General features: G+C 54.8%; 1 protein-coding gene across 3 annotated transcripts in view; it reads left to right on the top strand.

Moving 5' to 3' along the window:
• LOC104329134 (cyclic AMP-dependent transcription factor ATF-7) overlaps positions 1 to 26,178 on the top strand; it is a 74,596-nt gene that overhangs the window by 18,665 nt on the left and 29,753 nt on the right. For all 3 annotated transcript variants that reach the window (XM_075445666.1, XM_075445663.1, XM_075445664.1), the window contains exon 2: positions 4,073 to 4,141. In XM_075445666.1, the coding sequence (XP_075301781.1) occupies positions 4,094 to 4,141 (48 nt within the window). In that variant the 5' untranslated portion in view covers positions 4,073 to 4,093. The remainder of the gene's footprint in view (positions 1 to 4,072; positions 4,142 to 26,178) is intronic.

Below are 26,178 nucleotides of genomic sequence, written 5' to 3'. Positions count from 1 at the left end.
GCTATCGAACACGTGCCTCCTGCGTCAGCTTGATGTCCGCCCAGCGTCCTGGCCTGCACTGAACCGCTCCACGTACGATTGCTCATTTATCTCCATGTCAGAAGTAGGAAGAGGCGATGTCCCCAACGAATAGGGAATGAGATGAACTTCAGGAGAAAGTCGTCGTTGCTCTGTCAGCGCCGACACCCGGGGATGAGCCGTGCTGGAGGAGTGGTGAAGCGTGGCTGTCGTCCTGGCTGCGCCCGTCCGCCTTTGCGAACATCCCCTTGCCGTGCCGCAGCTGCTCTGCTGAGGAGTTCAAGCTGCGGCTGGAGGTGGGGATGAGACCCGCCGCAGAGCAGATGATGCACTCGGGGATGCAAAGCTCGCGTTCATTCTGTTCTCCGCACGCCGTGCACGCTCCGGAGGAGCTGCTCCCGTTGAGAGCGCTGCTCCGTGCGAGCCAGTGTTCAGAAAATTTGTACTCTCCGATGCCCTGTGCAGACTCCAAGGGGTGCCTGGTTATCAGCACAACACGCGCTGGAGACCGCTGCGAAGCGCGGCGCTGGGTTTACTTCTTTTTGCAGACAGCCTATAGGTTATTTGCACGAGTTAATAAGGCAAGAGAGAGAGAAAAAACACATATGGACTTGGGGAGCACGGTCTGTTTTGGTTGAAAATGTCTTTTCGGTTTTCCGTGAGGCGGCAGCTGCTTGTCAGGTCTGCGCTGACGGAACTTGGAAGCACGCTTCAGTAATCTGTCTGCGTTTCTTAGCTTCCCCTTGCTGTTTCCAACATGCTAAAAATCATCAAAACAGTGAAATACTGTCCCGCGGCTGCAGGAAGAGGAATGAGAATGTGTTCCCAGTATCCAATCATCTGCTTATTCTGCCTGTTCTGAAGAATAGAATTTATTGAAGCAATTTATCCTGGCTAAATGTGATATAAATCTGAGCACACGTATGTACATACCAGTCATATTCTGTAGTGAACGAGCAGCTAAATCTTTCCTTAAAGAATGAGTGAATCCTCCTGACATTTTGCAAGATCAAGTAAACTGAGGTTTTTGCAGTGTGTTGGTCCCTTTTTTTTTTTTTTCACTAGAGCTGCTTGTTATGCCATCAGAAGTAGCTGGCAGGCAGCCTGAAATGCCACTGGGTTTTTGTTTTCCTTTCCTGCTCTCTGTTTCAGTCAGTGTTATCGAAGCCCCGGGAGTGGCGGCTGATCCATTTCTTTAATTTCTCAAATAGCTTTTGTCGGTATCGGAAGCACGAATGTGAGGTAGAGAGACCCCGAAGTTCCTCGTGTTGGCGAAGGCAGCAGGCTGCTGACGTGCCGGCAGCGAGGACAGACCCCTGACCTGTGTTAATTAAAAAAGCGTAGGGTTGGCTGCCCTGTGAAACACAGCAGTCTCCCTCCGTTATAATTACGCTGCGTGTTTAACAATGAGGTTTCTTTGGTGGTGGAATAAACACATCCCCAACTCCATCCCACGCAACCGAGTTTCAGTGCGTGGGGGCGATTTAAACAGTCTTCAAAGGCTTCCAGCACCAGCCTGGCTGCGACAAGGCCCAGGTTGCCCAAGAAAGCAATTCTGGATTTTTATTTGGTCTGTGTCCTGGTGTTGTGGTCTTATCAGCCACCACACCGCGAAGGTGATGGTGAAGTAACGCCGGCAGTCGTCAGGTGAGTGTCCCCTGGTGTCTGAGCCGGTTGCTCCTGGGATGTCCTCACAGAGGAGTGGTGGGGCTGCCCTCTGCCAGGAGCGGGTGATGGAGGGCTGAGCCCTGTCTCTCGACTCACTCAGAGTTGCGGCTTTTTGTGCCGCTAACTGGAAGGTTTAGGCACAAGATTTTTGGACCTCAAGCGCAGGCGATAAAAAGGGTTTAATCAGTTTTGTGCTTCTCTTCTTTGCAGCGTCAGGAAGTTGATCCAAGCAGTGGTTTGGTAGTATAAGAAGGTTTGACCCCTTCATCCCTCCTTGCTCGAGACTGCTTTTGCATGTAAAACTTCCTGAGGAAGCCTGGGCTTCTCCGTGCCTTCGGAGCCGGTCGTGACAGCGGCTCGTATGTCCACTATTAGATGCAGCGGAGCCACGTAAGTCAGCTGCTCGGGGCCCGGCGGAGATTCCTCTTGGAGGAGGAGGATCGGTTGGTTGGGGACGGAGACGAGATCCCCGTTTGTAGAGCGGGCAGGAGCCAGGGTTCAGTGTTTTGGCGTCTCGAGTTCCCAGTTTGGAGCTCCGGCGGTACGAAGAGTCGTATCTTTTTACTTGTCCTCACTCGGGCTCATCTTGCTGTCGTCTGCACCCGTGCCACCTCAAGGCTAGCCTTCGGGATTTCGTCTTCCGATACGGAGCCGCTGCCACCCTCCAGTTCCGCAAGACCCGTTGTGCTTCTGGGGGCTTTCCTGGGGGGCTTTCCTGGGGGGCTGCTGTGGTGGGTGGATGTTCCTGGCCGTCTTTATTGCCTCCGTTCTTACGCTTGTCCGATGCTGGGGAGCGTTTTGGCTGCTCTCCCGTTCCACTGGCGAGAAGGCTCTGTATCCTTTCCGAGTACGTCTTTGCGTAGGCCCGGGAGTTTCGCTGAACAAATCCAGACGCAGTCCGGCGTTGCGGATGCCTCTCCCCTTTCTGTGGGACCAGAACTGGCAGCTACTTTCTCATCGCTTATGGTTGTCGCTGTTGTGTGCTGCGGCGGAGGCAGCCCTCGGGGAGGGGAATTCCTCTTCTTGTAGCCGCCCATTTTAGCCGCACACCGCCGCAGCACATGGTAACAGAAAAACCGTCTTTTTTTCATATTAAGCAATAATTGATTTCTGTGCCTTTTCAACAGAAGCAAAAAGGGGCTGTTTTCCGCAGCGCATGCATTCACCCTCTGCTGCTAAGTCGCGTTCTTGGAGCACTTTCTCATATAGCTCCTAAAAATAACGAGTCTCCCCACCCTCTCGCCGCCGCTCAGTGCATGTAGTAACGGTCAGAAACGCAAACGGCTCGCTGAAGGAGCCTGTGTCTTCGTGGCCGCGTTCTGGTTTCGTTTCCGCTCTTGGCTGGAGCAAGCTGCCGTGCGTCGCCGGAGCCGAGTGCCGAACTTGGAGTAAGAGATGCTGGAAGCAACGTGAGCAGCCAGAACATGTTCGTGCAGTAAAACCCCCCGAAGAGACAGCGTTTGCTTTGTTATAGCTTTTTAAAATCCTGCTATAAAAGTATCAGTGGGTGGAGGGAACCATTATTTCTTGGATTTGAGGTGGTGGGGGTTACTTTATTTACTCTTATTTTTTATTAATAAGAATAGCTTCACTTGTAGCATAATAGGACTGAGTGTTTTGTTATCCTTGGCTATAATCTGTGATAAACTACCCCTGCCATCAGCCTTGTAGTTTACCCACTAGGGAGCCAGATTATTGCCTTGTAAAACGGAGCACCACTCCTATAATCCCTTAATTAATTAAATGACAAATTTTAGTTCTCTCCCATTGAAAATATAACTTGTACATAGAGAGGACTTGGATTTATTTGATCGCTTCTTGCTTGCACTTTTTTTTTTTCTTTCTTTCTTTCTGCAGATTGTCACTGTCTTTGCTCGCGGGTCTGTGCTTGCTCCCATCAATACGGCGGGAGGGGGAAGCGGGCTGCGCCCTGCCTCGACGCCCTGCGTCTGGGGGGTGTTTCTGCGCCTGGCGGCCCTCGGCGAGGGATGAGCCGTGTCCCCATCTTGCAGGTGGCGATGCCGAGATGCAGGAAGCCCCTCGGCCCTGCGCAGAATCGGTGGTGGGCCTGGGCATGGAGAACTCCTGCCCTTTCCCACCCGTTGGCCCGCGCTGTCTCACTGTCACGGTTCCCAGCGAGCCCTTCGAGCTGCGATGCAGCGCTCGCTCTTCGTGCGTGAAAGCTCGACTGGGCCCGCCGAAGTCTTATTTAAACTTGGGTTGGATTCATTTCTCTCCCCTGATTGTGTCTAGGGCACAGAGATCCTCCTTCCCTGCCAGCGCAGAGTTGATTAATTACAGACCTGCAAAGGGCAGCTTCTGCTCTTGATATTTTAAATTTTTTTTAGCTTATTTAACAATTTCCTCTTCTCTCCTTTCTCCTCAGCTTAGCTCAGCTGCATGAAATATGGGAGACGACAGGCCGTTTGTGTGCAATGCCCCCGGCTGTGGACAGGTACGTTTACAGTATACTTTATTGTGAATGTGTCGTTGTGAATCAAAGTGGCTGTTTTATCACAGAGGCAAAGAGTTTAAAGCCGGTGTTTTACGTGATCACTGGAGGTAATCAGATCAGAGGATTTGCAGTGTGTAAATCCAGGTTATGAGCAAGTGCAGGCACTCCAAAGTAATGAAATCTGCCTTGCTTCGTGGCGTGTTGTTATTCCGCTGGTGTTTTCCAGGAGACCCACACAGCCCAGAGAAAACACGCTGATCTCCTGTTAATGTTTGCTGATAACGCTGCTCATCTTCTTTCAAGGCTGTTTAACCAGAGGACAGATATTCCTGCTCCGTGGGGATGAGTTAGCTGCTGTAGCCTGTTCTGTAAAGCAGCTGAGAATGTGACAGTTGATGGTTTGTGTTACGCGAACCCCAAACTGCCGTGGTCTATTTTGGGCTTGGGGCAAAAAAAAAAAAACCAACACGGACAGACCCATTGTGAATTTTTCCTCCTTGGGCAGCGTGCTGGAGTTGGCTACGGCCTTGCAAAACTCCTGCTCGCTTTCCCAGGACAGAGGATTCCTGCTGTGAACAAGTCACATCCCCTGCTCGGCCCTACGACCTTTCCCGTGGGCTCGCCTGCCGGGGAAGGCACCTCTCCGTCGCGTCTAGCGTGGTTTTGCTCTCCCGAAGCTGAGCCGAGGGGCTCTCCGGCACGCGGCGGCGCGGCAGCTTGGCAGCTCCCGCGCTGGATTAACGGGAGGAGCAGGGCCATTGCGCAATCACTGTGATGGGGGCTATCGGAAACTGGGGGCTTCTGCGGGCGCGCAGCCCTGTGCCGAGTCCAGGGAGAGCTGGGTTTCTCTGTTCCGAAGCTCTTGAGCCTCGAAATGCCAAGATGCTTTTCGCAGGGGAAGGAGGGGGCGGAATTGTGGCTTTTAATTAGATATTAAGTGATGCGCACACAGTTTTGTTTTCCTGGCAGCAACTGCTGGATGTCGAGTTGCCAAAGTGTTCTGGCTGTGACGCGTTTGGGAGCTCTAACCGACCCCAGGGTGCTCCCCCCGCTCCCCCCACCATTCTGCAGTGTGTTTAATATCTGAATGCTTCTTGTGGGTCTTGCAATTGAAACGAAAGAGAATTCCGCATCCCCAGGGCGCGTCCTCGGAGACTGCGTGCGATTCCTGTGACGCATTTATATTTATAGCAGAGAAATGGGTAAAAAAAATCTCATCTGATAACTCCTCGGGACCAGAGCTCTGTAAAAACCCCCGGTCAGGACTTCTCAGCTTCTTGGCCGTTCTGGCACTAGTCTCATCTGAGCATTTTCTATCTGCTTGCAGGTGATCGTCCTCTTTCTTTTTTCTTTTCTTTTTTTTTCTCTTTTTGTAGGCTGCTTTTTATCTTGAACTTCTTTGCCTGTGAAATTGTGCAAGTCATTTATAAAATGTATTAGCTGTATTTGAGCACTTAATGATGTGAGGACTTCAATCATACAACCTTAAAATCGGATTCAAACAAGCAATTAAGGCAAACAACAATGTATTTAAATTTAATCTCCCACAATCTCCCACAAATGACATATAAAGGTGGTTGCTTCCTCCTTTCGCTGTTCCAGACTGCTGCTTATGGGTAATTCTGACAATTCTTCATGTTAATATTGAAATGTTAGAATCCGGGTAATTCATACCGGAATGATTCATGGTGATCTAACCTGACCTCGCGCACAGTTTCCTAGAACGTCCTTCAATACCTGCTCAAACCAGAGCATGTATTAAATAATGATGATCCAAGCTTGATTTAAAATATTTCCAGTGATGGAAAATTCACCGCAGCCCTTGGTTAAGTTGTTCTAATAGTTAATTGCTCTCGCTGGTGAAGGAAAAATGATGCCTTATTTCCAGTCTAAACCTGTTCAGCTGCAGCTTCCAGGCTGTGGATCTTGTTAATTTGTGTTTGTTAGACGGAAGATCTTTCCTGTCAAATTTCTGATGCCTGTGGGTGCTCGCTGACCGATCAAGTCACCCCTGAACAGTCCTTCGGACTGATGGGGAGCCCCGAGCCTCTCCCTGTGAGTCCTAGCATCTTACGTGTTTTATTTTTGTCCTCTATTCTGTACATCAGCTTCTCGCTGAAGGTTTTTAAGAGCCTTGACAAATCCTGCTCAGCACTAAGACGCAGCAGGACCGCTGCAGAAGCGCAGCGGTACCCGAGAGCCGTACAGACTGTCGCAGAAGGATCGTCAGCTCAAATTCACATTCGGTGAGCTGCGCTCTCTGGGGCAAGCGGAGTAAAATTGGATCGTTGCGATGAGCTGGACAGGGTAGCGCCATGGGTAGCTTTGAATATCAAAAATAAATCCGAATTTGAAGCTGAGGGGCTGCTGGTGGCCAGCAGCTGTCTGTGGGGCTCGGTTTCCCCGGCAGCTTGTGCTGGGGCTGGGCACTGAACCCTGACCCTCGAGAAGCCGCTGTGGATCATCCCGTCAGAAACGGCTGCTCTGTGGGACTCGCCTTGAAGTGAAGCCTTAGGAAGGGTCGGCGGGGACTGCGCCTAGCTCGGTTCGTTCCCGGTGATCGAGACCCTTGCCTGCAGACATGGGGACAAAAAGGGGCGAGTCGGCTGCGTGTGATCTGCTGCGGAAACGTCCCGACGTGCCCGCGGCTCCCGTCAGAGTCTGTGCCGTCCAGAGCTGTGAGCTTGCTGGAAAGTAAGCTGATTTTTTTCACCCAGACACACAAACGCAGGCCCAGGCAGCGCTGGGTTGTTCCTTACAGCACGGGAAGCTTTTTCCCAGCTCGAAACCAAGCCAGACTCTGGCTGGCACTGGAGAGGGAGACTTCCCTGCAGGATTCAGCCTTTTTTTTTTTTTTTGCCTGATTCTTTAAGATCTTTGAGTGCATTTTGCTTAGGAAAAAAGCCATTGGAGTGGGAGGTGTCGTGGCTGTTGAGCCTCTTTGGTTATCAGGGTTGACATTTTTGGGATAACGCCTGGCTCACTGCGTTCTTTCACCACGGTCGCTGCAGCATCTCCGTTCCTTTCTCTCATTTCTGAACCTCTGATCCCATGCCCAGTCCACGGGTGTGTTTTTATCCCTGCGGGTTCCTGCTCTTTTGGGCATTCCCCCATCTGAGGGGTGCACTCTGGTTTTGGTGGGCTTGGTCCCACCCCACTTTGGTGGGTTCCCCGTGGGAGCAGGGTGCTTTGGTCCTGGGTAAATTGGGACGGGCTGCTGGACTTCACCATCGGCTGGGGCAGCGGGCGGGGGCACAGGGCGCCCGGTCCTTTTCCGCGCGCTAGAATCGGTGATCCGCTGCTTGCAAGCGCTGCGTCGAGACACGGGGTAGCAGGAGAGGTCACGGGAGGAGGGAAAGCAGAGGCAGGCTAATTGGAACAGGAGGCTGGGGACAATTACTGTGAAGCCGGTGATGATTTTCCCTCTTTCGTTTAAAGAAGAAAAAAAAATATACTTTGCTTCCCGGTGTAATTTCTTTGAACCGCTGGCTGCTGCTCTCCCTCTGTAGCTGGTACCGGCCCTGCCTTTTATGTTGTTTGCCCTTTTTCCTCCTTTTCCTTCGCTGTTTCTGTGTAGAAGGCGGCTGGAAGGCTGACTTTCCAGGGAAGTGAGAAGGGGGAAGAGGGAACGGCAACCGAAAATAGACGAGCAGGTCTTGCTGCACCCCCCGTATCAGCACAGCTCGTGGGCTTGCGGTGGGTGTGTAAACATGTGTTGGTTGCTAGGTCTTTAGTGGTGGTTATTTTTGGGTTCTGTACGCGATCGCCTCCCGGTCTGCCGTGACACAGCTGACTTCCACATGTGCCGCATACACTGCTTTTAAAAAAGATTCTTCTCAAGGTCGCTGATGGGGTCCCTTCCCGAAGAGGACAAGCGACGCGTTTTTTCCCGACCCCCTTCCCCTGGCCCTCTCTGCGTGGAGCCCGGATTGCGATTCCGCAGCGGGGCCGCGGCCCCCCCGTGCCACCGCCCGCAGGCGAGGAGGGAGGTGGAGGCAGGCCCCTGCCTCCGAAATGCCCCAGGAGCCGCAGAGCAGTGCCTCGAGGAAGGCTTTCGTTGAATCTGTGAAGTGAAACTAATCTGGGGGTGGTGTGCGCTGCTAACCCTTGTTAAAATCTTCTGATCCCCTTTAGAACACACGGAGCGATGAAAGGCGGCCTCGGCACGACCGCCTGTTAGCTGTAAACTTGAGCGTTGCCATTAAAATTGAAAGGTATTAACTAAGTCTGTATAACGAGGCAGCTCTGACTCATTAACACAAGGTAATTAAAACTTCCATCGTCCTGTCTAAGGCATCTAGAGCAAAGGTCTGGGAGCAAGGCAGGGCATTCGGATGTGCTGGTTCTGCTTCGTTAGCCAGAGCTGGCGGTGGCAGGGGGAAGTCGCTCGACGCCTGGCTCTGTACCCCCCTTGCAAAGCTGCGTCAGACCCTGCTCGGGGTGCCCGGGGGGTGGCCTGGGCGGGCAGGCCGGCAGTGGGAGGGGTGGGCTGGTGGGTGGACGTGCCTCTCCAGCAGTCGTGCTCCCGCTGCTCCTCTCCTGCAGGCTTCAGGTGTGCTGGATGCTGGAGGCTTTATGAAGTCTCATAACAGAGGAACATCTTTATTAATAAAACTACTTTGTCCACTCCTGTTGCCCAAACTAATGGAGGGGCCGTAATACTGAATAGATTCTGCTGGGACCAGGACTTTGCCTCGCCCCGGCCTCCCCACTCCACGCCATTTCACTTCTGATAAGTGACACAAATCATCCCTCAGGTCCTAATTCCCGCGCTGCGGTTATACAGGCCATTTCCTCAAACAATCGTTTGCTTTTTAAACCCACCCTTAATTTAACAATTTATTCCCCTTAAACCCGTGCCACTGAGGTGATGCTCGTGCAGTGTCCGAGAAACGCGAAGCCCAGAACTTTCACGAGGCCAGAAAATTATTTTTCTTCTTTGTGGTTTATTGTATCCTCTTATCTTGTCATATAATAGAAATAATGTTTATGGCATTGAGGCCTCAGCATCACTTGGCATTTAACCAACCTCAAAAGCAGTTTATTGCTTTGTATACTCTGCCGCCATGACCATTATCCCTTAAATCTCTATTGCTTTGTAATATACGAGGCAACAAATGGCTCCTGCGATTGGTTAAATGTGGAACTGAAGCTAAGGTGTGCTTTGTAGCTTGTATAATCCAAACGAATATAGATTATTCTTTTTATATGAGTCCTGGCGTAGAGGGGGAACAAATGGCCTTCTCTTCCCCAGAAGCGGTCGGCTCTCCTCGTCACGGCTCTAACTTCCGCGGGGCCCAGGACGTGCGCGGTGCGCTGGCCGCTCGGGGGTTTGCCCTGGGGTTTCCAGCCGTGGAGCTGTCGCTGCGATTCGTACCCGTCTGTCTGCACCCCGGTTTCGGGTGGGGACCAGCTCCGCCGGTACGAGGTGTGCGCCTTGTCCCTGTCTCTGCAGGTCTGTCAGGGGCTGGACGGCCTCGGTGGAAGCAGCTCCTTGAAGGCAAAGCTGTTATGATGAAAAGAGGCAGAATAATTTAGTGAAGCAGGTAGGTGTGTGTGCAGAGCAGCCCGGAGGCGAGGGGAAGGAAGCGCCCATGCCCATCTGCTTTACAAGAAAGCATCTTTCTTTTGCTGTAGTTTTGAAGGTTTGCTCCGTTACCGTCCTGCTCCTTCCAGTTACGGTGTAAAGCGAAAGGTAAGCGAGTGTTCCCCGTCTCGAAGCTGCACCTTCGCTCACGTGAGAGCATCCGCAGGGCTGTCTCGGCTCCGCTGGAGCTTGCTGCCAGCCCCGGCCAGGGCCACGAGCGCGTGCGCTTTCAATATGAGCATTTACAGAAAGGAAGATTTGTGTGTCGACTGAACAGCCTGCTTAGGCTCTGCCTCTTGAGACTTTGTTCCTGGAGCTTATGGAGGGAAGCCAGACACATTGCAGAAGAAATTCAGAGAGTTAAAATCGAATCTTTGAGAAACTTCAGCCCAAATGGCTACCTGCTGTTAGAGCAAACAGGAATTTAAATGGTTATTAAGCAGAGTTATGACACCCTGTCCTCCAGTAGAAATTGTTACTGTCCTGGCACGGGAACTGAGTGGGACTGGACTTGGACGCAGACGCGGGGTGTTTTTCCTACAGAACTCGGGCTCCGAACGCCGCTGGCTTAATGAGGTAGGAGCCGTTCTGTCTTTGGAAATCGGAGCCTTATGAACCAGGAGAACGGCTTCTGTGGAGCAGGGCGGAGAACGTCAGTCGCCAACGTCTGGTAGGGCTGGTGGGAGCGGCGAGCCGAGGTCAGCACTGGAAACTGCCCCTTCCAGGGTTACGTGGCACCATTGTTATCGGGTCTCAGCCGCAGGGGTTCCCCCGGTGAGCCGGACACCGCGGTGCCGTGGGGCTGCGTGCCGTGGGTCAGCGGGGAACCCGAGCAACGGGCTGGATCTCACGGGAAGCCGTTCCCATCCGCACGCAAGCCCTTACGGCACAAAGACGTCCTCTGCATGCCCGGAAGGGTCGCTCCCCGCTGGGGTCCAGCTGCGACTGATCCCCTCCCTGTACCAGCCAAATATGAAAATAAAAAATCGTGGCCGTTAACGATGGAGCGGGAATAAAATCCTTCTCCGAGCTTTGTGTTGTGCTCGGGCACAGATACCCCTTGTCTGTAGTTAGCATGCAAAGTCACGTACGTGTTGTGTCCCTACTGCACCCAGGTGGTTTGGAGAGCTGAGCCATAAACGAGAGTTTCTTCTCGGTTTTCTAAATCGAAGGAAACGTCTGAAGCTCCGTGGCGAGGAATTCCTAGCTGCACACGCCTGCTTGCTTCACATCTGCAGCGTTTTATTTGAAGCTGCCACAGCTGAAATAAAATTCTACAGAGAAACATCTTGGTTAAAGGTCTTCTGTTGTTTTACAGGAGTGCAGGTTTCCAGAGTTAATTATTTATTTGGAATTAAGGCCTTTACAGCTGCAGTACCTGCACGTCAAGCGCAAAATGGCAGATGCTCCGCAAATCTCCGAGCGCTTGCAGTATGTAATGGGTCCGCGTAGAAGTGGTGGTGGGTTGTAGTAACTCTTTGGGTTGTTAGCATCAAAAGCGGTGAATTAATTTGAATTGTAACTCATGTATTGTCAGCAGAGTAAAACGGCGTCTCCCCCCTCTTGCTGAAGGTATTTTTGGAGGTGGGGAGGGGAAAGCTAATTTTGAATAATAATAAGCTCGAGAAGGCATCTGAAACCAGTAAACGTTTATTTTTTACACTCCTATAACTTAAAAACGGCCAAACCAATTTAAACCAAATTGGATAATAAAAAATATTGCTCCTAGGCTGAGCCCCTGTATGCCAAGTTCCAGTCTAGAATGAATTTTTATGACCAAATTATAAACCCCCTAGAAATGAAGGTTTAAAATGGAAATGTTGACAGACCTTTAACTACAAAAGCACTATAATAGAACTTCTTTTTTTTCGAAAATGGCTGTTTTAAAATATAATTAAGACTTAAATATTATTTAATAGCAGCGTTTCCTGTAAGTTAAGGTCTTTATCATTCCTATGGCTGGGATTCATCGCCGGTTTGGAGAATGCCAGCTCCGCTTTGCATTTGAAGCACGTGGGCAGCGCTGAACCGACACCGCCGCTTGTCCGTCAGATGGGAGCGGGTCTGGACAGCTTTCCAAATTCCCTTTTCCTCAAGAAGAGCCAAAGAGCTCGCTGGACCCCTGCGCAAATCCTGCGGCTCTGGGAAGAAACGGCCGCCCAAGCCTCTGCCAAAGACTTGACCTTTAGTACCGCGCGACGCCGGCGGTTCGTTCGTCGCAGGAAAACATGTTTGCATCCGCTCTGGCTGATTAGGTGTTAATTAGGAGCTGTGCTTTTAGCGTGATGGCTGCCTTGGTGTCCTGAGCGCATGCCGACAGCCTTTCGGGGCGCTTCGGAAAGCCGGGGACCGAGCGGCCGGGCTGGCCGCGGTGAAGCCCCTTGCGCTGCGGCTCGGAGCCGTCCTCGCAGGAAGGAGAAGCGGCTTTTCTTTCACCAGGGCTTTGCGCAGCTGTGACCCCGCTGCCAGAGGGTGCGCTGGCTGCTGCAGCCCCGCGCCGCAGACCCCCCCGGTGCCGTCTTCGTTAGCGCCGGGGCCGGGCGATGGCCTCGTGCCACGACAGCGCTGCGCCGCTGGCACTCCCGCGCCCGGCGCGGGGCTTGGTTTTCGTCGCCGCACCGCTTCTCGGACCTGCGAATTCCTCTGTTTTGCTGCCTTTCTCTCCGTCCCTCCCTCCCCACCTGAAGTGCTGCCGTTTAAAAATAACCCCCGGGGTGGCTGCTGCAGTGCCGCGGACGCAGGGATCGTCGCAACGCCCGGTTCCCGTACTGGCCTGCGGCCGGTCGAAAGTGGAACCGGCGCTGGGAGAGTGACCGTTGGGGCACGGCGTCCTCCCCGGTTCCCAGCTGGCTTTCTGGCACGCTGCTGGCCTTCTGCAGGTGGATGGGCTTCCTGGCTTTGACCCTGCTGCCAGATCCCTTCTCGGGACAGCCCGTGTCGTCAGGGTTGCTGCTGGCAGGACGCAGAGACCCGGGAGATCTTCGCCCTGATCTGTTGGGCGGGGGTACGTTTCGTACAGGGCTGTTCTAACGAAGCCTTCATCGGAAGACGACGCTAGGGAGAAGGCAGCGTAACCTGGAGATGGGGAACGTTTGTGGGTGAAGCTCTGCGATGCGCCAAGCCCGCTGGACCCTGCGCGCGCTGCCGCTCGCCCTCCCGCTCCGTGGGAGCCGCGGGAGCTGCTCTCCCTGCTGCAGCCGCGACGAAGGGCCGGGAGCGGCGTCTCCCTCCGACGCAGGGACAGCCGGGACGTCCACCCCTGGGGCCACGCGGGGAGGGGACTCTGCGGAAGGGCAGGCGTGGAAGGAAAATTTACTCAGAAATTGTTACTTGTGTGTGTTTGAGGCTGTCGCAGCGTCCTCCTCCTGCGGGTGCCGTGCGTGCGGCGCTAGCGTTTGACTGGCAGAAGGTCTCTGGAAGCCGCAGTGGACGTGCTTGACGAGGCTCTGCTGCAGCTTTCGCTAGAAACCCCCCAGATCTGGCGGCCGAAATATCTCTGGGGAGGTTTGATGTGCAAAACAATTTCTTACTAGCACAAATTGGTTTAACGTGTACAGAGAGGAGATGAACAACTTATGTTAGTTCCTTTCTAGGTTGGATTTTCTCGGAAGCGTCTGGGCTGCGACTTTGGTGTCTTGCTCTGGAGGTGCAGGGAGGTTTGGCAATGGCCTTTAGGTGTCTGTTCGGGTGAATGCCCGTTCTAGAACAAGCCCTCGTTAGGATTTCTTAGCCGTGTTGGCTGCTGCGGCAATTAAAATGAAGAAAGAGCACCTCTGGATTTGAAGAAATAGCTGCATGGTTTTCCCCTCTGTCTGCTTAGCGGTGCGGTGCCGAGGCTGCAGAATACCTAATAACGCCTTAAAATATGCAGAAGCCGGCTTTAATGCAGGTCCTGTCAAAGAAAAGGCTGCCGGAGGCTGAGCCGTGCTGCAGAGCCTCGGCTCGCCGTCCGCTGCCGCCGTATCGGGCGCGCTCTCCGCTGCTTCATTAGCATACTCGTTCATTTTGGCGTAAAAATGAAGTATATGAGGCGGCACACAACCAGTAAACCCATTTCATGCGGCAATAGAATAGCCAGTAATGGATCTAATTGCCCTTTTGGAGCACCTCTTGTCCCGGAGGATTCTTCAGCCGGTCACAAATCACGTCAGAAGCGCAGCTACCGCCGAGCGTCGGCGCGTGCAGAGGGAGCGAGCCGGGGGCCGGGGGCTCAGCAGCAGCGGCACGGCTTGCTGCAGAGCCCCGGAAAACTCGTTACAACCTTCCTCGTTGCAGGGGAAGGGCGCTGAGGGGTGCTGCGGGGCATCAAGCCGGGTTTCCAGGGAAGGCTGGGCTGAGAAGCCATCTGCTTTTCGATGGCTGAGCTGCAGACTCAGCAACTCTAAATATAACGATACAGAGAGAGCGCACACGCCAGGCTCTGTTCCTATATAAGCAGCCGTGTATGTATATCCACATTTATATTTATATGAATGTATCCTGGCTACCAGTCCCCCTTTCCTGGAGCCGCTCGAGGGCAGCGGGAGGGAAAGCCGGCCGCGGTCGTTACTCCGGCCGCCGATGTAGGAGAGCATCCCCTGCCCGGACAGCGGCCTCAGCGCGGCGCGGGTTTCGCAGGGCATCCCTCGACGCCGCGCTCGGGGCGCGACGTTCCCGAGAAGGGGGTTTGCCCGTTTTGCCCCCTCTCCCCGTGCACGGTCCCGCGGCACCGGTCGGTCGGGCCGCTCGCAGGCCAGCCAAGCCCATCGAGCTGGGTCTGGAGTTTCTCAGACGCTGCCAGGTTTCTAATGGTTTAAATTTAAATTTCGGGTTTGTTTTATGGGTTTTAGGTTGTTTTTTTTTTTTCTGTAGCTGAGCTACATCCTCCTCATTCCCAGGTTATGGGACGGTTTCCACTTTCTGCAGCGGCGGGAGGGAGCGAGGAGGGAGGGTTTCCACTTTCTTGGGAATATGAGCAGGGCTCTGCAGAAATACCTGCGAGGGAACACGGCCGAGTGCTTGCAGGGAATGGCTTCTTCTCGTTTTGGTTTAACGGAGGTTCTGCTTTGATCGCAGGAAGCTCAGCCCGGTCCTCACCTCCGTATCAGACACGCAGACTGCGTGTGCCGCTAGCCCCGAGCCGTAAATCGAGCCAGGCGCTCTGATTAACTCGAAATTAGACCGATCGAGGAGCGTGCTCCTTGTCTTCAGCCCAACAGGGGCAGAAAGCCACCTGTCCAGTTCTGGGCTCCCCAGTTCAAGAAAGATGAAGAGCTACTGGAGAGAGTCCAGCGGAGGGCTATGAGGATGGTGAGGGGACTGGAGCATCTCTGCTACGAGGAGAGGTTGAGGGAACTGGGCTTGTTCAGCCTGAAGAAGAGAAGGCTGCGAGGGGACCTTATAAATGCCTACAAATATCTGAAGGGTGGGGGTCAGGAGGATGGGGCCAAGCTCTTTTCAGTGGTGCCCAGCGACAGGACAAGGGGCAACGGGCACAAACTGGGGCACAGGAAGTTCCGTCTGAACATGAGGAAGAACTTCTTCCCTCTGAGGGTGACGGAGCCCTGGCCCAGGCTGCCCAGGGAGGTTGTGGAGTCTCCTTCTCTGGAGATATTCAAGACGCGCCTGGACAAGATCCTGTGCAGCCTGCTGTAGGTGACCCTGCTTCGGCAGGAGGGTTGGACTAGATGACCCACAGAGGTCCCTTCCAACCCCTACTATTCTGTGATTCTGTGATTCTGTGATTCTGCCAACCTGCCCGCGCCGTGCGAGCCCAACCTCGTGCTAGCCGAACCCGGCGTTCGTCCGCGCCGCGCGGCAGCCGCCGGCCCTCGTGAATCACAGAATCACAGAATAGTAGGGGTTGGAAGGGACCTCTGTGGGTCATCCAGTCCAACCCTCGCTGGGCTTGGAGGCGGCGGAGGGCTGGGTGGGAAACGCGAGAGAGACCGGAGGGTACAGCCAAAGCCTGCCTGGCGCTCAGCGTGGAGTTTTTCCTCCCTCTCTTGAGCTCTGGGTTTTTTTTCTTGGCCTGTAAAAGATTTCCTTATTTTAAAAGCAGTCTTTTGGAAACAAGGCTGTTTGTTTTTGTGGGCTTTTTTGTCGTTGTTGTTGCTCAAAGCTTCAGTTGCTCCTTGTCTACTGAGCTCTGAGAAAATTAGGAAAGCTTTGAGGTTTACTGCGTGGACAGAGCGCTCGTTCCCGAAGCGTGGATGCAGCGTAGAGCTCTGACAAAGGCCTTGTTCTGCCAGCATGGATATATTGAATTTTCAAAAAGGTGCACGAGTTTGGAGGATTTTTTCTGCATAAAATCTAGCCAAATTGTCACTTAAAGACGACAAATCAGTGTGGGGGACTCAGCCTGGGACGTCCATGTCCTTCCGCAGCGCCGAGGAGAGGCTGCGTTGGGTCGCAGGGAGAGAGAGAGGCGTGTTTTCCTTCGGCTCCTTGGACCTGGCGTGGAGTTATTGGTACCCAGCGAGCCTGTGACCTGGTTTTATTTTAATATCTGAGTAACGGGGTTGTTTTTTTTTTTCATGAGCCAGCTTTCCCTGTCCAGTTCTCTAATCCCAGAAAGCCTCGCCCGCGGTTTGCGCAGATGCGAGGAGGCAGCTCGAGATGGCTCTCGGTAATTGGAAAGGCAGCTAAAATCCTCTTTTTTTTTTTTTTTTTTCCCCTCTCCTCCTCCCAAGGATGCTCGGCGGGCCGAAGCCGGGCATTGTTGGATGGCGGAGGCCGCTCCGCCCCTCTGCGGCAGCCCGGCCGGCACGGCTGACGTTGGGCGATGGATGCGGGGATGCCGGAGCACGGGCGAGCGGGAGATGCCGCGTCCTTCTGCACTCGGTGGAGGGGGAAAAAAAAAACCCACCCAGCACCTCATTGCTGGAGAGCAGGGTGGGGAAAACACCTTGAAGTCGTAATATCTCGGGTCCTTTCTAGAGATATTTCATGTGAGACATGAGAGTGAGAGCAGAGCTATTTGTGGAAGTGATTTCTAGTCATGCTTTTTTTTTTTAAGCTTTAGGGGGGTTTTGGCTACCGCTTCTTCCCCCTCGGTGACTGCTGCTTTGCGTGAGAACCTTCCTTAAAGAGTCGGCTCTTGGGCTGAGGTGTAAAAGCTCCCAATAAAGACATTTATTTCCAGCAGCTCTTCCGGCACGGGAGCAATCGGGAGGTTTGCGAAGGACGGCTGGGCAGACGCTGCGTGCCGCTGGGGGCTGGCGATGCCGCGGCCGCACAAAGCACTGGTGTGTGCGTGTCGGGAAGAGGGGGGGGGGGAAAAAAACCCAGTGCCTTTTGGGCTTTTTCTTCTCTGTGTGCAAAGAGGAGGGCGCGTGGCCAACCAGCAGAAACCCCCTTTGTCTACAGAAGGTAGCAAGTGGGGATTTTTATTTCTTTGCCACGGTTCGCCCCTGCCCTGGGTTGGTGCTGTCGGGAGGAATTTGGGCTAAAGCAGGTCCTGGGTGTGCTGGCAGGAGAGCAGAGGTCCGAGCAGCGGCCCGAGGGGCTGAGCTGTCGGCTGGGTCCCGTCCCTGCCCCTCTGCAAAGCTCCGGCCGTGGTGAATCTCGGGAGGAGCGTGGCATCGTGTTTAGTTAACACCTGCTTAATGATGCAAGCTGAGAAGCTGCACCACCACTTCCCAAGTGCTTGTACCAGCTGTTTTGCTCAAATAATTTTTTTATATGCCGGATTAAAACAATAAAGGCATTAAAGTCCTAAAATTCCCCCTGAGAGTAAACATCTAGACAATAAAGAATTGTGTGTGTGTAGGGGATGGGGTGGGGAGTTCTGCAGCAGTACAAAACAAGCTATAAATTAATCTCAGCAGTAAAGCCTGCTAAATTAAACCATTTCATAAAATGAAGTTCTTGCAAAATGTTGAATCAGTCTGTCTTTGGGGCAGTTAAGAGATTTTTGGCTGCTTAACTTCTTCGGGTTATTTATAAATGGGAAATGGGTCTCGGGTAGCTGTGGCAGTCGCCGCTTTTAGGCAGGGAAGCGGGGTTTATTCTGGGGGGTAGGCGGGAGGGTTTGCTGGTCACCGGAATAATGGGCAGGAATTCAGAGCATCACCCGTCGTGTTCATCTGCTTAAACCCCCTGCCTGCGGGCTTCAGGGGGGGAGGCGAGCGGTTCGATCTCCGAAAAAGCTCAGTTATAAGAATAAATATTCAAAGGACTGGATTTTGAGCAATCCAAGCTAGACTTAAAAGTAAGGAGCAGATCGTTCTGCTGTCATCTTGCCTGTGTGTGTCTTGCTCTGCTTTTCCAGTCGCCAGACTCCTGCCCTCCCCGCTGCCGCCCCGGCCGCCCGCGACGGCCCCGCGCGCGGTGCCGCCAGCTCCTTCCCGCGCTGAGGATGCGGGTGCCCGCTCCCCGTTGCGCCGCGGCGCGCTCGCCGTCTTCCTTCTGGCTTCTGCGCTTGTAAAATCCGCCGACGCGCCTGCTCGCGGGGGTATTAATCCCAGCTTTTGTTGCTGCGGCTGGGGGAGGTGTTCGCTGCGCACGTTCGAGGTATTAAACGCAATTTGCGATTGCTGCGTTAGCTTGTCTCCCTTTTAAGAGGTTTGTGCGATGTTTGCTATAAACCTCCAGCATTTGTAAGCTTTAGAAGAAAATTTAAATGCGTTTTGCTTTGACCGCATGCGAAATTTTATTATCTGCGGCCCGTAACGTAGGCGGAAAAAATGGTTAAGACCCTAAGGATGCGAGTAAAGCGTTTTTGGTGACCTCAGCTGTATATTTCTACATCGCTGAATCATCACCCAGTTGGCACCTCGGCGGGGGCAAGCTCTGCTCGCGAGGCCGGGAGCGCAGCCGGGGCTGGGGAGGGGGCCGTAGATCAAACAGCGCGGGGAGAAAGCTGCTTGCGTTATGCTTGGCTCCATCTCGCCTGATTTTTCTTGCACTTCAGAGTTTATCCACTTAATTTTTATTAAGGACTGGAGCATCTCTCCTACGAGGAGAGGCTGAGGGAGCTGGGCTTGTTCAGCCTGGAGAAGAGAAGGCTGAGAGGGGACCTTCGAAATGCCTCTAAATATCTGCAGGGTGGGGGTCAGGAGGACGGGGCCAGACTCTTCCCAGTGGTGCCCAGCGACAGGACAAGGGGCAACGGGCACAAACTGGAGCAGAGGAAGCTCCAGCTGAACCCGAGGAAGAACTTCTTCCCTCTGAGGGTGACGGAGCCCTGGCCCAGGCTGCCCAGGGAGGCTGTGGAGTCTCCTTCTCTGGAGATATTCCAGCCCCGCCTGGCCGCGGTGCTGTGCCCCCTGCTCTGGGTGACCCTGCTTGGGCAGGGGGTTGGGCTGGGTGACCCACAGAGGTCCCTGCCAACCCCTACTATTCTGTGATTCTGTGATTCTGTGAAAGTAATGTCAGAAGGGTTTAACGTTAGCCGGGAGCGGCAAAGGAGGCATTAGAAGCGAGCGAGAGCCCTGGGCTGGTGCGAGTTGCAGCTGGGGAGTCTGCTGCAGGCGCAGAGAGGCTTTGGCCGGGGTTTTGGTCGGGTCAGTAAGTGCACAGCCAAGCGCCGGAGAGCTGGGAGCCTGCTAACGCGCTCCTCGAGCGTAATCCTGCTGTGCGGAGAGCTGCGCCCTGCCCGGCGTGAGCTCCCACAACGGCAGGCGTAGCGAGGAGCTCGGGAGCGCGCGTGAGGAGAGCGAGGAGGCTTTGCCTCCCCACCAAGCTGACCCGGCTTGCCGGGGAGAGCTGGGCACCTTCTGAAAGACGGCGCGGCTGCTTAATGATTGCGGAGGATTTGGGGGGAGGAATCCAGATCCTGGCTGCGGGACATCTCCCGGCACGCCGCCGGGTGCAGGACGGAGTCGGGCAGAGCTCGGAGTGAGACCTCTCTGCAGTCGTCTGCTCTGCGAACTCATAAATCTCAAGAGAGAAGAGGGTCACCGAGAACCTCATCAGGGTGGGAGCAGCAGCGCCGCGTTAATACGCCCATAAATCTACCTGTTACGATAAAACAGGTGGCTCTTCCGAGAGGCAAAAATAGTCAAACGCCGGGGATTTTTTTTTTTTTTTTCCCCCCTGCTGCTGCCTATCTCCTTTTAAAAGCTTAATTACCGCGGTGCGCTGACATCTGACCACTCATCATGGGCAGTCGCAGCCCTTTATAAAATACAGGGCTTAGTTTTGTGTCTGTGTCTGCAGATCAGGGGCAGAGAAAGAATAAAAGGGCTCTGCGGGTTGGGTGAAATCTCCGGGGGAAGAGGGTGGAGAGGCACCAAGGCTGGGTGCGCTTCCATCCGTGGCATTGGGGAGGTCGGTGCTGGAAAGCTGCTGGTGCTTCGGGGGCTCCTCGAAAGCAAGAAGACGAAGGGAGCTACCGAGGGGGTTGGTCGTGGGGGGAAATCCCACCCATGGGTAGGATCTGGGAGCTCTGTTAATGGCTGGAAGGGGCACGAGGGGTTTGGTGGATTCCTCGCTCTCTCGTTTCGCGCCTTGCGCTGGCCGAGGCCATCCCTGCTGGGCTCCTGTGGAGAGCTCGTACCTCCCGTAGAGACCGGGGGGCCAGACCCTGGGTATTTCCACGGCTCGTTTCCAGAATGCCCCAGTCGCTTCTCAAGCTGGCCAGGGATCCATAAAGCTCAATTTACCTCCTGTATTTTGTCCCTCTCCGCCCGGTGATAGCCCATCCACCACCCTCAGCGATTACCCTCCCGATTTTTAGGCTGCGTGAGTGTGTTTGAGGCCAGTCCACCTCCGGTGGTGTGGGTCTGCACTTCCTTACAGCTCGTTCCCTCTAACTAGCGAAGGCCGATGTTAACAGGGGGAGAAACCCGAGCTCCTAAGCCGCTTCGGTTCTGTCTTCATTTGACATGAAGCCCTCTCCAGACGGTCGCTGTTGGAGCTTCCCCAGGTGAGGTCCTAGCTGGGGTCCACACAAAGCCACCCCTCTTTTCAGGCAGTAGAGCCTGCGAGGAGAGGCTCGCACACCGTGAATGGGCGGGCACGGACCCAATATCGCCGATGAATTGAAGGAAATCGACCTTGTAGTGCGTGAAAAAACTGAATGGGGGCCCTGGCATCCTCCCTCTGATTGCAGTGTTGTTCAAAGGTCAAGGCTGAGTCACGCCGGCTTTTTCGAGCCGCGGCGTACTGGCACCATGAGCGCTTTTTTCCATTGGAGCTAACTTGATTTTTTTTTTTTTAGGATCAGCTTTCTTGTAGCCCTGAGACAATAGTGCAGCCGAGAGGGTGGTGTTAGCCTGGTGCAAGGCATCTTCCGAGAGGCCAACTGCCAAACCTCTCGGATGAGACCAGATTTAACCTCCGCTCCCTCGCCCCGTGAGAACCCGCTTTGGGAATGGCCGTAGGGGGGTTGGGTTGGAGGTGAGGGACCGGCTCTTCGGAGCAGAGTCCGCTGCCGGAGTCCCGCTCTCCCAGCGCAGCTTTCCCTTGCGCTCTTCCCAGGGTAAGTACAGAAGGAGGGATATCGCTGTCCTGCCGCTCGAGGACCCCACCGCAGCCCCTTGCTCCGACACGGCCGCGTTGGGGAGCTCGGGTCCAAGGGACGCCTCCGAGCCCTGGCTTCGGCTCGGCTCTGCTGGCTCAAACCACTCGGTTTCCCTTTCCCTACGACAGCGGCATCCCTGCCGGGTGCACAGCTCCCCGCTGTCACCCCGGGCTCGAGGGCTGCGTGTCCACCGAGGCCGAGCGCTCGGCAGCGATGGATGGTTTGGCCGGGAGCGGGGAAGCCGGCGCGGCTCGTACCCCGGTGCCGCGCGTGCTCCGGCACCTGCTGCCAAAGCCTCTCCTCGCCCGGGCGGTATCGACGGGCTTGGCCACTGTCCAGAGACTTTTTAAGATCCCCACGCAGCCTCCCGAAGCACAAATCCTCAGCCCCGGAGACAAATTAATCGACTCCAGTTCGGATTTAATTATTTTCGCACGTACATTCTTGTTTCTCGGGGTACGCAGAGGAGTTTCCTGTTATTCTTTTCTTTTCGCTCTATAAATTATCTCTCGCGTGCGTGCGTGCGTCGTGCGGGGCTTGCTGCCGACGCCGTTTGTTTGCTGAGAAAGAGTCTTTGCTCCCCGATTATTCATTCAGGAGCTGTCGAGCGTTCAAGGCAGGAAGGGTGACTCATTTGGTAAACAGCAGAGGCTCGCAGGGGAAGGCAGGAGCCCAGATTGGGTTTCTGTGGTCGATCGGAAGCCTTTGGGGGGTATACATGGGGTTTTTCCCCCCCTCTTTTTTACCCTTTCTTCTCTACCACCAGCTCTAGGGCTCACGATTCGTTTTCTGCAGGGCCCCGGGAATAACCCCTCGGCGCGGGTGCGTAATTCACCCTGTTCCTCACCCAACGCTGCAGAGCTTCCGAGACTGCTCGGCCTGAGCCACTCGCTGCGGTAGGGCAGGGCAGGAATTTCACTCAGCCCGAGCTCCCTGCCCTCCGCCGTGCCTCTGCCCGTTTTCCCTGGTCTCTGTTCCCCAGCTCCTGTGATGGGAGGAGATGCCGAGCTCTTAATGAATCACCGAGCGCCCGTGCTTGAAATACGGTTGGGGAAACACAGCTGTAATTGCCTTTGTTAATACATATTTTTTTTTTTTTTCTGCAGTGCTTCTCACATGGTTCCCGGTACTTGCATGCGCGGTCGGCTTCCTCTCCTAACGCCCTCGTGAAGTATGGGCGCTTTTCCCTTTTTATGTGCTCTTTCGGGTAGGTAGGGAAAGAATTGATGGCTTGCCCAAGGTCACACTGAAAAGCTGCGGTGCTGCTGGGATTCGAGCCGGGGACGTAATAATGATTCACATCCACGCCGGAGCTATCGGGGGGTTCCCGTGGGGCAGGCGCGGATCCGTCGGCGCAGGCTGCGGAGTCGCTGACGCTCTGCAACTCCACCCCCTCGCTCACCTCCGTTAATTACCGCTGTGCCTCTCCTCTTAAGTTATGTGGCAGCGGTAATTAATACATGTATTTTAATAACCTTCACTTTTGTCGGAACAAGGCTAAAAATGCTCCACCCTGTGGAAGTCAATAATTATTGCATTTCCAGGTTCGAAGCCCAGCGCTGCGGGCTTTGTGCGGCTGCGGGCAGGTCCCCGCGTCGCTCGCCCGCGTCTGGCTGCGGAGATGTGCTCCCGGCGGGATGGGAGAGCTCGGGAGGAGCAGACAGACCCCTCGAGGTGTCCGTGCCCCTCCAGCAGCCGGGGCGGCTATCGGCGTCTTAGGAAATCGTGCCTGCGCCCACGTAGCGTAGACCCCTTGGAGATTTAGGAGCCCGGTCTTCCCAGCTTAGGTTTGCATCTGTAATTCCAATTAACGTTTGGGCTGTAATTCCAGTGGCCGTCCCGGAGGAGCTGTGCCTACGAGGCACCGAGGGCTCCTCATCTGCGGGGCTGGGGGTACTTTGGGCAAAACAAGGGGCTGCTTTCCTCCCGGGTGCTTCATAAACCACCTCGACCATCTGCTATTTTTCTACAGAAGCTCCTTTTTGAAAAGGGGGGAAGGTTGGTTCGTGGTCCTTCGGTGTTGCCGCAGAGAAACTCCTTGGTGGCGGAGGGTCGGGTTGATAGGTACAGCGCCCACTGTCCGACCCCGGCTCGATCCCACGGGGGTAAATGCCGTCCTGGCCGAGCGGGCCGGCCGCTGCCCGCTCCGAAGCGTTGGCCGTTGGTTTTGTCCGCACCCAGGCGTGCTGGTGCTCAACGCAGGTGCGCTGGAGGTGAAGGAGGGGCTGTGTCTACCCGAGGAGACTTTATTAAAATGAAAAAAGAAGCGAAAGTTGAATGGAGAGTTTATTAAAGAGTTTGCCCCGTATGTCCTTGGCCGAATGCTTCCCTCCTCGCGCTACGCGGTGTGCTGTGGGCCAGATGGTTGCTGCCTTCCCCCCTGCTGAAACACCTGCATTTCTGCGGAGGGGCATGTGTATGAGAAGCCCTCTGGGAGGAGTGAAGCTATAGAAATGTAAATTAAATTATTTACCTACTCCGAGTTAAACGCTCTGCCCTTCTGGCCAAGGAGGAACGGGATGGGACGGGCTCCAGAACCTGCTTAACTCTTTGTTTAAATTGCAGGGAAGTTCGTGGAGCAACCCAGGTATCTCAGCACTAATTGCCGGGGGTTTTGGTAGGAGCTGATTACCGAGCTGCCCATAAAAATCCGCTCCCTCCAGCCTTGGTCCTCGCTGCCTTTTATAAAACAGAGCTCGGCCATCACCTCCCCGGTGCTGATCTCAGGGAAACCGAAGTGGCCGGTGTCCGGCGTTGGCAGCTTCACCTTGCTGCTGCTCTCCCTGGGCGAAGGCTGGCGTGGAGGTGGATTCCGTGGCACTGAGAAGATGCTGCTGTGCAGCGCCGGTCTGTGAGAGCCCGCCTAGGAGCGGGACGCGCAGGCCCCCGGCAAAGCGAAAGCTGAAGGAGGGTGGTTCTCTCTAACGAGAAGAGGAAAAAAACAAAAAGGCAAATTTTTGTGGTTTGCACAATGTTGATCCTAAACAAAGTGCTCGTTAAAGGGCTTTCTGGCTGCTTGGACGGGGCTTCCTGGCACCCGCGCTGGGTGCCGCCTGCGAACAGGCTGAGCTTTCTGATTGTTATTCTTATCCTTTCTTCTTCTTTCTTGTTTTTTTTTTAAAAAACAGGGAAAGGAACGTGAATTAATCACAGGGCAGGATGTAAGCAGATTTTTGAAGTAGAAGGCATAGCCACATGGGTCCCTGGAGTTGCCTGAGCCAAGCATAACATTTCAAGGTTTAATCTCGATGCAGTTTGGGGAGGGGGGAAGCTGCAGGGGGGCATCGCACAGGATGCATCCGAGCCCACTCCTCTCCAGAGCGACTGAGCTGGCTGTGGCCTTGCTGATTTTCACAGGACTCAAGAGAGCAGAAATAATTTGGTTTTTTTTTCTGCCGCCTCCAACGTGGGAAGGGCACCGGGCACTTCATGCCCGAACGTTTTGCGGGCGAGCATCCCTGCCGCAATGCGAGAAACGGCCCCGCCGCGGCAGCGACAGAGCCGAGCCCTGCAGCGGACGCCGAGCTGGGGTCCGGATTCCCTCGCTCCCCTCTGTCGGCTTTTCTCCCCTGCGTGGGCTGGGGTGAAACGACCTTGGCTCAGGGGCGTTCTCGGGAGAAAGCCTCTGCTGCGCTCGCAGCCCACCGAGCAGCCGCTCCCCCTCCTGCGAAAGGCTTTGTGCTCGAGCGGGGACGGCGGAGCGCTCGTGGGATCGGTGTACGTGCACTACGTGATCTGGGGTGGGTGGGTTGGTGGTTTTTTTTTTTTTTGTTCTCGAGCTGATGGCTCGTAAACCTTCACTCTTCTTCTCGTTTGTCCTCGTTCAGGCTGGTGGAGGTGCTGTCTCGTCCCTCCTCTGGCAGAAGGATGCTGCCGCTGAAACCAGCTTTGCAGAAGCGCTCGGTAACCGTTGCTGCGGCCACTGTCGAGCTGCACGGACTCAGTGCCTTGGCTGCTTTGGAAAAACGTAGCCACGAGCTTTCCCGTGGGAGCACCAGGGCCCCGAGCTCTTCTGAAACCTGGCCCGGTGCGTGCTGCCGTACGGGGAACCCTCCGGGAGAAAACGGGTCCGAAATCTTTGCGGGTCGTCTCTCGTAAGTGTAAAAATAAGACAGCTGTGGTTGCATTCTTTCAGACCAACAAGTCTTTGCGGCGGTACCTCCTCGCCGTCTCGTGACACCTCCTTTCCTATGGAAATGGGCCCAGCTGGGGATTCACGTGGTCCCGGGCAGATAATTGTAATGGTCCCCCCGGCCTTTAAAATCTATGAATCACTCCAGTATCTGGGCACTTTATGCACATTAGCGAATTAATCCTTACAGCCTCTCTGCAAGGGAGGGAATTATCGTTGTCATTGCTCAGATGGGAAATGGGTGAGATGGAGCCCAGATCTGCGCGAGAACTGGGGGGTCACATCACTCACAGCCGTAACAGCTAACCTTTGGGCACCCAGCCCTTGGGGGCATCCGTGACCCCGCATTAGTTACCTCTGCGGCTGTGCCGAGCTGAACGGGGAGTATCTATCCAGCCTGCCACGTGGCTCGAAATCCATCTGAGCCCTGTCACGGCGAGATGTATGGGTAGGGCGTAGGCAGCGGGTCTGCCGCAGCCGGGAAGCGCGGGGAGGAGGTGCTGCGTCGGATGCTGGGTGGGCTGGGAGGTCCAGGAGGTCCCCAAATGAAGGAGGTGGGTGCCGCTCACCTAAAGTGGTGCCGGGAGAGCGAGGCAGACCCCGGGCATCCCCCCGTCCCCTCGCCCCGGGCTCATCGCACCGCAGCCGCTCGCCGTAGGGCACCGCAGCAGCCGGACGGACTTTGGAAGCGAAACTTGTGGCTCCTTAGGAAGTTGGTGACTTTGAGCTCAGCTTATTGACACCGGAGCGTGCAGCGCAGTCGTCTGCCTCCCGCACTGCCGCTGCGAGACACGTGCCGATTTCTTTTGTTTGCCCCGGTATCCAGGCGTTTCAGCCGTGCCACGGCAGTACCGCGGTGCCCGTGGGCGAGG

Source organism: Opisthocomus hoazin, chromosome 32 (assembly GCF_030867145.1).
Source record: "Opisthocomus hoazin isolate bOpiHoa1 chromosome 32, bOpiHoa1.hap1, whole genome shotgun sequence".
NCBI classification, from domain to species: domain Eukaryota; kingdom Metazoa; phylum Chordata; class Aves; order Opisthocomiformes; family Opisthocomidae; genus Opisthocomus; species Opisthocomus hoazin.
This window is presented reverse-complemented; position numbering and strand designations above follow the sequence as displayed.